The sequence below is a fragment of the Eulemur rufifrons genome, chromosome 2, assembly GCF_041146395.1.
Source record: "Eulemur rufifrons isolate Redbay chromosome 2, OSU_ERuf_1, whole genome shotgun sequence".
Taxonomy (NCBI): domain Eukaryota; kingdom Metazoa; phylum Chordata; class Mammalia; order Primates; family Lemuridae; genus Eulemur; species Eulemur rufifrons.
In genome coordinates this window covers 101,437,084-101,447,972 of record NC_090984.1, presented here as the reverse complement: position 1 = coordinate 101,447,972, position 10,889 = coordinate 101,437,084, and the positions used below count along the sequence as shown (strand labels likewise).

Genomic DNA, 10,889 nt, shown 5'->3' with positions numbered 1-10,889 from the left:
CCCCAGAGATCAGATGCAGTAAGTCTGAAATGAAGCCCATGATTTTGTATTTTTTTAAGCTCTCAGGTGATTCTGATGCTCGCAGAGGTTCTGGAACCACTCTCTCAGACTAACAAGTTGTTTGGGGCCGTTCCCAGTGAAGTATAAAGGAAACTGTAAATACTTTCACTTGTACTTCTATGTTTTAGACTTCTCTCTCTAATTACAGCCCTCTGTGAAAACATGAAAAGGGCTCTGCTGCTGCTGTTTCAAGCAGTTCAATCAGAGCAGGACAATAAATAAACCAACTCAGGAACCTTCAAGTAGCTTTTATTGGCACAGCCTAGGAAGAGGTGTGGTAGCCATTTCTGAGCACACATCTGTATCCCAGCAAGGTATTCAGTGTTATGTTTAACACACCACTGAACCATAAAGTTTAAGTTCCTGAAACAGACGCAACCCAGCCACTAAGAGGCTCCAAAATCAATAGGTTAAGGCCTGCTGCTCTGTTAAGACCTGAAAAGCAAGAAACAGTCCTGGATGCGTGCCCTTGTTACGAGATGACTAAAAAGGCAGGCCACAGTATGAAGGCTTCTTTCAGGTTGACTCCTGTTCACTCCCCCGCCGCAAGGAGGATGTGTCTCAGCAGCAGCACTGAAGTCTCCTCTCCATCCTGGGTCTGCCTAAGCGACTTCTGCTTAGGACAAGTGGTGGTCATAGGACATGGTCATCAGGATGGTAGAGCTCACTCATCAGGCGATAGATGTAGGAAGGTGCGTTCCCACCGATGTTGGAGATAAACAAGGTGATGAGCTCTGGGGGGACGTAGTCAAACACAGGGCAATGAACGCTGACCTTCTCCAGAATGTCCCCTGAAAGGCAAGTACATGTGCTAAAGATGAAACTGAGGCTCCCACTCGAATATTTAAGTAGCATATAGATTCTAGGCTCAATAATGCAGGAATACCAGCTACCTATGGAAGGGAAGCTGTGGCAAAATGCAAACCAGAAGAGCTGACTTCAGATCACGATACTCCCTGATTAAAACTCTGCAATGCCTTTGCATAGCCCTTAGAAAAAAATTCAAACTTGGGACTCAAGCTTCAAGATCTAACTCCTCCCTTCCACACCACAGTAATTATAATTTGTACCATTCCCACTTTCCAGCCACATGGCCATCTTTTTCCAACTGGCTAGGCACGTGCCCATCTCAGGCCCTTGCACCAGTGCCTGGAAAGCTCTCCCTGATCTTCACGTGGTGGGCTCTGCTCATGCAAGACTCAGCTGCAATGTCATCTCGTTAAGACTCTTCCCCAACCTTAGTTAGCCCCCTTCGCCACCTGCTATCACATCGCCCTTACTCGATTTCTTCCTAAGACATCCCATATCTGACATTTTCTTGTCTGTCTTCCACAGGATGTAACCTCTCTAGGAGCAGGGCCTTACCTGTTTTGTTGATTATATTCCTGTGCCTAGGATAGTGCTGGATACATATAGGTGCTCAATAACTATTTCTTGAACAATGAATGTCTAAATAAAGGGATGAAGTCATTCAACTTCCAAGAAGAATTAGGATCCCAAGCACTGTGCTCTGCTCTCAAAGGGTGTGAAGCCAGCTTGACTGCTGAGGAGGCAGCAGGCTCACAAGCAGAGCTGCTGTCTTCAAAAGCCAGAGAAAAGGACCCCCAACACCCAGGGGGATCCAGGCTACAGGCGAGTCTTCTAAGTAGGAACATTGCAGAGCCTGCTTCCTTGGCCAGTGAGTTCACCAAAGTGACTCCCTACAGCAACTGAAAACAGGTACGTTTTCCCATTCGATTACTGCCAATATCCCAAATAATGCACAAAGCCAAACCTAGTCAATGCTGGGTGGTCCAACAGCCCCAATAACTCAGCTAAAATATATGAGTCTCAGAACAAATGAACATGCACCTGATAGGTCCCCAAGCACTTTGACCTGCTAAAGAAAACAGTCCCCACAAGAAGTATGATAAAAAAACACCCTGACAGCATTCAATCCTACTGACCACCAAAACAACAAAAAGACCAAAACACACGCATGCACAAAGATACACACACAAGACACACACACACACACACACACGTAACTTCTGTACCTTCTGTGAAAGGCAGGACTTCTTCAGGAGCCACAAACTTATGAAATGAATCTTCTTCATTGGGGAACTAGAAAAGAAAAAAGTTTTTGTTTGTTTTTTTCAATGAACATGCTAGAAAATCATAAGAAAAAAAAGTTTTAAAAAACAGAGACCCAGCAATTCCACTCCTAGATATGTACCCAAGGGAAATGAAAACATAGGTCCACACAGAAAACTTGTACACAAAGGCTTATAGCAGCATTATTCACAAAAGCCAAAACATAGAATCAACCCAAAGGCCCATCAATAGATAAATGGACAAATTGTGGTATATTCATATAATGGAATATTATTATTCAGGCTTAAAGAGAAAGGATACTCTGGCCCATGTCACAACGTGAATGAACCTTGAAAACATCATGCTAAGTGAAAGTGTCAGACACAAAATGTCACATATTGTATGATTCCTTTTATACAAAATATCCCAAACAGGCAAATCCACAGAGACAGGAAGCAAATTAGTGGTTACCAGGAGATGGGGAGAAGCAGGAATAAGCAGTGATTACCCAATGGGGACAGGGTGTTTTCCTGGGATGACGAGAAAGTTTTGAAACTAGAGAGTGGTGGTTGCACAATGCTGTTAATGGACTAAATACCACTGAATTGTACATCTTAAAGTGGTTAATTGTTATGTGAATTTCACTTTAATTAAAAAAAATAAAGACATATAAATAGGTTGACGTTTTCAAAGCTTCTATCACTGATGAAATGGCTCTTCACTTAGTAACTGCCTGTATATTCAGCCTACAGAGGACAGGCCCTGGAACAATGACAAATGAAACTGATTCTATGATGCTAGTTTCAACCTGCTTGGCATTTTCAAAACTGGTCAAGGTGACGGGGAGTGGTAGCAATTGTAAGCAAAGGGCCTTTCCCAACTAAGTATTGTCCTGACATAATTTTAACTTCCTAAAGCTGGCTGGTTATAACTATCAATTGCTTTTCCTGGACCAAGATTTCTCTGCCTCTTTCCAGCCTTCACCGAGTCTAATCCATTGAGCAAATGCCCCAGAGTGAGCAGGTCGAAGACTCAGAGTTTAAGCCTACACTTTGGCTTCCCTCTCTCTGTTGGCTACAGCTAGAGACAGACAGACGTACCTGTGGGGAAAGCTTGAACATAGGTGCACAGACGATGAGTGGGGTGGAATGGTGTTTCGCTGCCAGTGCCAGAGTGTGAGTTCCTGTCACAGCTCTTAGGGCACCATTAGCCAGGATGGTCTTTGTGCCAATGATCACCTTTGGAACAGGAAGAAAACTGTGAGCCAGCCTAGGGGTAGAGGCTTAAAAGGGTCAACGGCCACGAGAGGCCGAATGCTGAGGCCTCAGACCTGCATCGTGAGGTGTCACAGAGCAGTAGAGGGAAAGGGATCCTAGGCTCAGTACAAGTTCTAGCTTAAAAGTGGGTTCCCCAGAAAAGAATGGAACAAGAAACTGCAAAACCTACTGTTCTTAGTCCCATATTTTCTGGAAATCGACATGCCACACCTTCTGAGAAGCCAGGAGCCTTTTTCACTCACCATCCACCACTGCCAAGCTGTTGGAGCCTAAGGCAGGAGCTCCAAAGCCAACCCCTAGCAGCTGACACTCTTGGCTTAGTTCTACTTTATTCTTTTCAATGCTTTAATCAACTTTAGAAGCTACTCCAAGTGAGGAACAGTGGTGCAGATAAAGGGAAAAGAAATTCAATTAATAGATTAAAAAGGCCTAAGTAAGTACTTTCAAAAGGTGCTAGAAACTCTTCTCTTACAAAGGATATTATAGGAGGAGATAAAATACAATACTTTAGAAGTATAACCTTCATGAATTCAACAAAACTTCAAATACACCCACCTTATTGACTCTTGACATAACAGCAAAAATGGCAGCATCAGTCATGACAGTTGTCTCAATACCTGCTTTGGACAAATTGACGGCCATTTCATGACCCTGCAATGGGAGAGAAAGGCAGATGCTAGGAGAAAGAGTGAGAGACAGTGAAGAATTCTCACATGTAACTGGACCTGGGGAATTCTGTGATATGGGCATATCCAGTACACAATTTCCAATAGATAACTAATTTTCCTGCCTATGGTAGCTCTGGTAAGCTTCAGGGAAGCCCAAGGGAAGCTAATAAATGTATAATACTCCACAGTAGCTCTAGAGCAGCCACAAAACTGGAAATACAACTTGCTTGTGTAATCAAGCATAGCTGACAAGATAACTGCTGGCTTGGTATTTTACAACATCCAGCATCCTTCCATATTTCCTTTATGAGACCTATTATTTTCTTTTTGAGACCTTAAGGATTAAGTGAGAGCAGATCAAGCATCAGTCATCTTCAAGGAAATTTACCCTATTTTGATTTCTAAAAGAACAAATATTTATTTTTCTTTGGACTCAGCAGTTCACCCAACTTTCTTAAACACTGTTTAAGAATGTTCACAGGATGAACAATTTGAAAATTCCCTTAATGTTTTACTTCTCAATGTCTTGCTTATCAATTCAAAGTTGGCAGGACCTCAGCCATCCCTCCTTTATGCCCTCTTCATTTTTCTTAGCAATTCCAGCAGTCCCCCTACCTGGCAGAAAGGAGCACACTCTGCCACAATGACATGGAATTTCCTCTTTCGGGCAGCCTCTTTGAGGAAGGCCTCTACTGTTCTGGAGAAGCCAATGGTCATGATCACCTCGTTGGAGTGGATGTGCTCCAGAGCCTGGGCTGCAATGTTCTCGGTTGTCCCTTCTACAAGACAGTTTTGCAAGGAAAATATGAAACTGCCATGCTACATCACAAACAGACATGATGAGATGTCTGCCCTTCACATACACTGGCTACCTAGCAGGTCCTGGTATCACAGGGTTAATATGTTTAAACGAAATGTCACAATTTTTTAAAAGCTCCACTCCTCTGGGATCTTCTACCTTCCAAGTTCTCAGTCTGCCCTCTTCCCAGAAGCACTGCTACTCATCAACCACCTCCCTGCCACTACACAGCTCCTTACAACTGATTTTGAAGACAATGAATTCACGCAAGAAGTGGCAATCTGGGAAATCCTAAAGTGCTAAGTGGGGTAAACAGAGCTTTCCCCAAAAGAACTCTTCCTCCAAAAGGTGGCCACAACATCTCCACCTGAGAGAGGGAGGTCAGAGGAAAAAAAACGGGGGAGGAATTTGGAAGCAGCTTCTTCACCCTGATTGTAAAGAGTATCTGCAGGTCTCTTGGGACACAAAGACAAGGCGGATGGAGGTGGTATGTACGTATGTGTAAACATTCAAGAAGTTCAGTGGAGGGTCTGTCAACTGTGGTTTTACATACTTTGTTTTCTTTAAAATGAAAATAAAGCTCTGTCTTAATACAGTCTCTGCCAGTGGATCTGCAGTCTATAAAGGGTTGGTCTGTAAGGAAACGTAGAGAGCGTGATTACTTTAGTCCTGCCACCTGTTGCAAAATCTCCTAATCAGGAAGGAGGACAAACCTCTGAGAACCAGTAGGCTGGTAATCTCCCATCTCTGCTGATAAACAGCTTCCAGGAGCTTCTGCTCCCTTATTTGCCTGCAACCTGTCCGGTCCACCCAGTGAACAAGCCTCTTACCCAGCTCCACTAGCAGCTCATTAATCGCCTCAATTATGTTGGACTGGAGTTGGGCATAATGGAAGCTGAAATCCTCGCTCAGGCCTCCGGATGTCAAGAGTTTGTGCAGGGATTCCTGCTGATCGCTCTCGTCACTGCGTCCGTGGAGTCTATGAAGGCAAAAAGATCCAAAGGAGGTGGGAAGGAGTGGTCAGGTAGGTAACAGGAGCTGCTCAGCTCCAATAAAATCTCAGGCAGGGAGAAGGGCTCGTGCAAAATGCGCCACTAGGTTCAACGTGGAGCCCAGGACGTAAGCCTAACCTGCCATACTCCTCCCGGATGATCTTGAGCACTCTCCGCACCATGTTGCCCACGGTAGTCTCGGAGGGCTGCGCAGCCGTCATCCTCCTGCCCTCTCTGCGTATCAGCTCCATTAGCTCCCCTGCAGTCCAAAAGACAGAGGGTGAGCGGAGCCAGCGCGCTGTGAGGCCTGGGCGACGTTAAGCCTTGGGATCGGGAACGACAAGGGGCCGCGGTCGCGGGTGGAACTAGGCCTGCCTCACCCGCGTTGCTCCACCGGTGGTCCGTGATGATCCGGCGCAGCAGCCCCAGGGTCTCCCGAGCCATGTCCTCGGAGCTGCGCCGCCCACCGCCCCGCTTCAGGGTTTCCACGAAGCTCTCGATCCTCTCGGACAACTCCGAGTCCTTCGCCGCGGCCCCCGGCATCCCGAAGGTAGCCGCCTTCACCAGCAAAACCCACACCTGCCGGGCAGCAAGCTTGCACTTCCGGGGCGGGCGAGGTCGGCTTCCGCTCTGAGAGAACGAACTCAAGTTTGAGACGCGGCAAGCCACGCCCCTCACTGCTATCTCCCGCCCCCTCTATCTGCCTGAGCCAATCAGAGACGTGGGGCTCGGGTGTTTTTTTTCAGTCACAACGTAGCGACTGCACGCCTCCCGGGCTGGAGGACCGGAAGTGGCCTTTCCTGGCTCTAGGGACACTGAACGACGTGACCCGACAGGCCTAAAAAGGGTGGGTAGTCTGTTGCTATGGGAACAGCGAGTCTGTACGCCTCCCTTTGACGACCTGAGGTTAACTGGAGAAGTTGCGGCCGTCCTTCCTGGCCCTGCAGCTCGGTGACCGCCCGGCGTCCTGACACAGACGCTCCGAGTGCGCGTCCGGGGCCCATGGGCAGACGCCGCTTTATAGTATTCTTGCATTCTGTGAAACTGTTTGTGCCTGTGTTTCTCTAATAGGTTCAACTCCCTGAGGACAGGGACTGTATCTTTTTTTGCCTTCTATTCCCAAGGTCTAGCACATGGAATAGAAGACAGAGGAATTAGGGACGAGGAGACTACCCACCAATGAGATTCAAAGTGAAGCTAATACAGGAGCAAAGATGATGTCCTCCGATTTGCACAGACTTGTCCTCCTGCAGAGGCTAGAAAGTATAACGTAATACCAAGAGCTACCATTTACTTAAGGCTTGCTAGGTGTTGGACACTGTGTGAATAGTCTCATCCAATACAGCTCTGAAATAGGTTCTCTTATCCCCATCTTACAGATTGGAAAACAGACGAATAGAATTTAAGCAGTTAGTAAGGCGATAAGTTCATACTTAAATCCAGGTCTATCTGAGCCTAAAGTCTGCGTAATAGAAATATGTTTCCTTGAAATTCTTCAAAGTGGAATCCTTAAGCAAGCACATTTTAAAGACTTGTTACAGTTGACAAATTGCCCCCGAAAAGGATTGTATCAATACCAAAGTCAGACAAAGATAGTACAAGAAAAGAGTTACAGACCAATATCTGCCATGAACGTAGACACAAAAATCCACAACAAATTATAATATTAGCAAATTAAGTCCAGCAATACATAAAAAAAAATAATTTAAACCTGAAATGCAAAGCTGGTTCAAATTTGAAAATCAATGTAATACACCATATTAACAATCTAAGTAAAACCACATAATCATATCAATTGATGTAGGAAGAAGCATTTGTCAAAATTCAACATCCATCCATGGTAAAAACTCTCAGAGAATTAGGAATATAAGGGAACTTCTTTAACTTGAAAAAGTGAACCTACAAAATCCTACACCTGCAAGTATACTTCATAGTGAAAGACTGCTTTCTCCCTAAGATCAGGAATGATGCAAGGATGTCTACTCTTACCACTCCTAATTAATATACACACAGCCCTAGCCCTTGCAATAAGGCAAGAAAAAGAAATAAAAAGCATACAGAATGGAAAGAAAGAAAACTGTCCCTATTCACAAAAGACATGATTGTCTATATAGAAAATCCCAAAGAGTCAACAACAGCAACAAAACCTCCTAGAACTATGAGGTTTAACTAAATGAGTTTAGCAAGTTTAGCAAGGATACAAAAATTAATCATATTTCTGTATACTAGCAATGAACAATCAGAAACTGAAATTGAAAACACAATTGCTCTAAAAAGCCATAAAATATTTGTCAATTTTGCTGTGTGTTAATTTTAAAATGTCTTTAAAATTGTGTCAATTTAAATGCTTGCCAGCACTTGCCATGTTATGGCCAATTTTGGATATTTTCATTCTTTATTTTTCCATATATCAAGCCTTGAAAAACTAAAGTATGTACTATTATATGTATATGAAAGAATTTATATGTGTGTATATGTATACATACATACATGCAAGTTATAAAGCGTGAAACAAAATGAACACTCATTAACCAATCCCTCAACTTAAAACTAAAATATTAAAATTCATAGATCTATAAAGTAGAATGGTAGTTTCCAGGGGCTTGGGGAAGGAGGAGAGTTATTGTTTAATGGTTACAGAGTTTTAGTTTTGGAAGATAAGACTTCTGGAGATAGGTGGTTGTGCATTTACATTGCACTACAATGTGAATATGCTTTATGCCACTGAACTGTCCGCTTAAAGAAGGGTTAAGATGGTAAATTTTATGTGTATTTTACAATTTAAAAAAATATATGGCGTGTGTGTGTATATATATATATTTTAAAAAACCTAAAATGCTACCAATATCATAACATCAATGTGTATACTCTTCCTCTACTCTATTTCCCTGCCTACTCCCACACCCAAGGATAACTGGTAAACTAAATTTTGATTAATATTCCTTTGCTTCATAAAAAATAATTTAGTATATATTATAACCTGTAAACAACAATATTGCTTAGATTTGCTTGTTTTTGAGCTTTTTACAAATAGTATTATAATGTAACTTTCTACAACCTGCCTTTTTCACTCAATAGGCGTTCCTAAAATTTATCCATGTTGTTATATGTATCTGTAGTTCTCCTATATGCACTGATGCATAATATTTCATCATGTGACTTTAGCACAATTTATGTACATATTTTTCTTCCACAGACATTTGAGTTGTTTTCAATCTTTTTGGGGGGCGGTGAATACACACTATAAACGTTCTTGTGTATACTTTGGCATATCTATAAGTGGAACAGCTGAATCATAAGTTATATGAATGTACGACTTTACAAATAGGTCTAGTACCCCCACAATATGCTGAAATAATAATAATAAAAAAATAGGTCTAGACTTCCAAAGTGGTTAAATTAATATCTGCTTCCTTCAGCAGTGAAGAGTTCCAGCTGATCTACATCCTTACCAACAGGTACTTTTATCAAATATCTTCTTTTTTGGGAGTCAGGTAGATATAAAAGGATATTTCATTGTGATTTTAATTTGCATTTTCCTGATTACTGAGGTTGTTCTTTTTTTTTTCACGTTTACTGACCATGTGTTTTGGGAAAATGTGCCTTTGCCTACTTTCTTTTGGCTTTTTAAGGAAATCTTTTAAAAAATAGATTTGTAGAAATTTTTCATGTATTCTAGATACTAATCTTTTTTCCAGTTTTTTATCTTATAAATGTCTTCTCCCAGTTATGGCTTGTCTTCTTACTAACTTTGAGATGTCTTGGAACGGAGTTCTTGATTTTAATGTGTTCAAATGTATCAACCTTATCTTTTATAGTTAATGCCTTTTGAGTCTTATTTGAGAAATCCTTCCAAAGTTATAAATATAATCTATCTTTACATATAATTTGGAATTTTTTTTTTTTTTTTTTTTTTTTTTTTTTGAGACAGAGTCTTGCTCTGTTGCCCGGGCTAGTGAGTGCCGTGGCGTCAGCCTAGCTCACAGCAACCTCAAACTCCTGGGCTTAAGCAATCCTTCTTCCTCAGCCTCCCAAGTAGCTGGGACTGCAGGCATATGCCACCATGCCCGGCTAATTTTTTCTATATATATTTTTAGTTGCCCAGATAATTTCTTTCTATTTTTAGTAGAGACGGGGGTCTTGCTCTTGCTCAGGCTGGTCTCGAACTCCTGACCTCGAGCGATCCACCCACCTCAGCCTCCCAGAGTGGTAGGATTACAGGCGTGAGCCATCACGCCTGGCCAGGAATTGATTCTTATGTAGGGTGAAAAATGAGAATCCAATTTTATTTTGTTTTTTTCCATTCTTCTTTCTCCAATGATTTTTAGGGTATTTTTGTTTTTGTTTGTTCATTCGTTTTGTTTTGTTTTTTGTAAGACAGAGTTTTGCTCTGTTGCCTGGGTTAAAGTACATTGGCATTATAGCTCACAGCAACCTGAAACTCCTGGGCTCAAGTGATCCTTCTGCCTCAGTTTCCCGAGTAGCTGGGACCACAGGTGTGCACCACCATGCCCAGCTAATTTTTTTTCTATTTTTTGTAGAGACAGAGTCTCGCCATGTTGCTCAGGCTAGTCTTGAACTCCTGGCCTCAAGCAATCCTCCTACCTCAGCCTGCCAAAGTACTAAGATTACAGGTGCCAGCCACCACACCTAGCCTTCAGTGATTTTTAATGTCACCACAGTCATATGTCAAGTTTCTATAATGTGTGAGTCTGTTTCAGGGCTATTTTGTTTCACTGCTAAATTTGTCTATTTCTGGGCCATTATGATGGTATCTTAATAACAATTGCCTTATTAAAAAGTTTTGCTATCTGGTAAGGAAAACTTCCTTGCCTAATTCTTTTCTTTAAGAATGTCTTAACTAGTTTTGGGCCTTTGCACTTCCATGCATATTTTAGAAACAAAATTCCTAAACATGAGCCACCATGTCCAGCTTCTATTGAGATTTTGATTGGAATTGTTTTAAATTTATGTGTCAATTTGAGAAGATTTGACATCCTTAAGATACTGAGTCTTTCTA

General features: G+C 42.3%; 1 protein-coding gene across 1 annotated transcript; it reads right to left on the bottom strand.

Moving 5' to 3' along the window:
* Positions 1–302: 302 nt before the first annotated feature.
* Positions 303–6,462, bottom strand: EIF2B2 (eukaryotic translation initiation factor 2B subunit beta). Its single transcript, XM_069465126.1, has 8 exons — positions 6,250–6,462; positions 6,008–6,128; positions 5,708–5,856; positions 4,694–4,857; positions 3,966–4,061; positions 3,234–3,371; positions 2,097–2,163; positions 303–851 (listed from the first exon to the last, which is right to left on the bottom strand). The coding sequence occupies exons 1-8, from the start codon at positions 6,410–6,412 to the stop codon at positions 694–696; spliced, it is 1,056 nt and encodes a 351-aa protein (XP_069321227.1). The 5' UTR covers positions 6,413–6,462; the 3' UTR covers positions 303–693.
* Between the last annotated feature and the right edge of the window lie 4,427 nt (positions 6,463–10,889).

What these genes read in the sequence shown, in the direction of transcription:
- EIF2B2 (XM_069465126.1), bottom strand. Translation starts at nt 6,412, where the DNA reads ATGCCGGGGGCCGCGGCGAAGGACTCGGAGTTGTCCGAGAGGATCGAG. An exon ending in CCACCGGTGGAGCAACGCGG is followed by an intron (nt 6,129 to 6,249) that starts GTGAGGCAGGCC and finishes TTTGGACTGCAG; the next exon opens with GGGAGCTAATGGAGCTGATA. An exon ending in TGAGCTGCTAGTGGAGCTGG is followed by an intron (nt 4,858 to 5,707) that starts GTAAGAGGCTTG and finishes ACTGTCTTGTAG; the next exon opens with AAGGGACAACCGAGAACATT.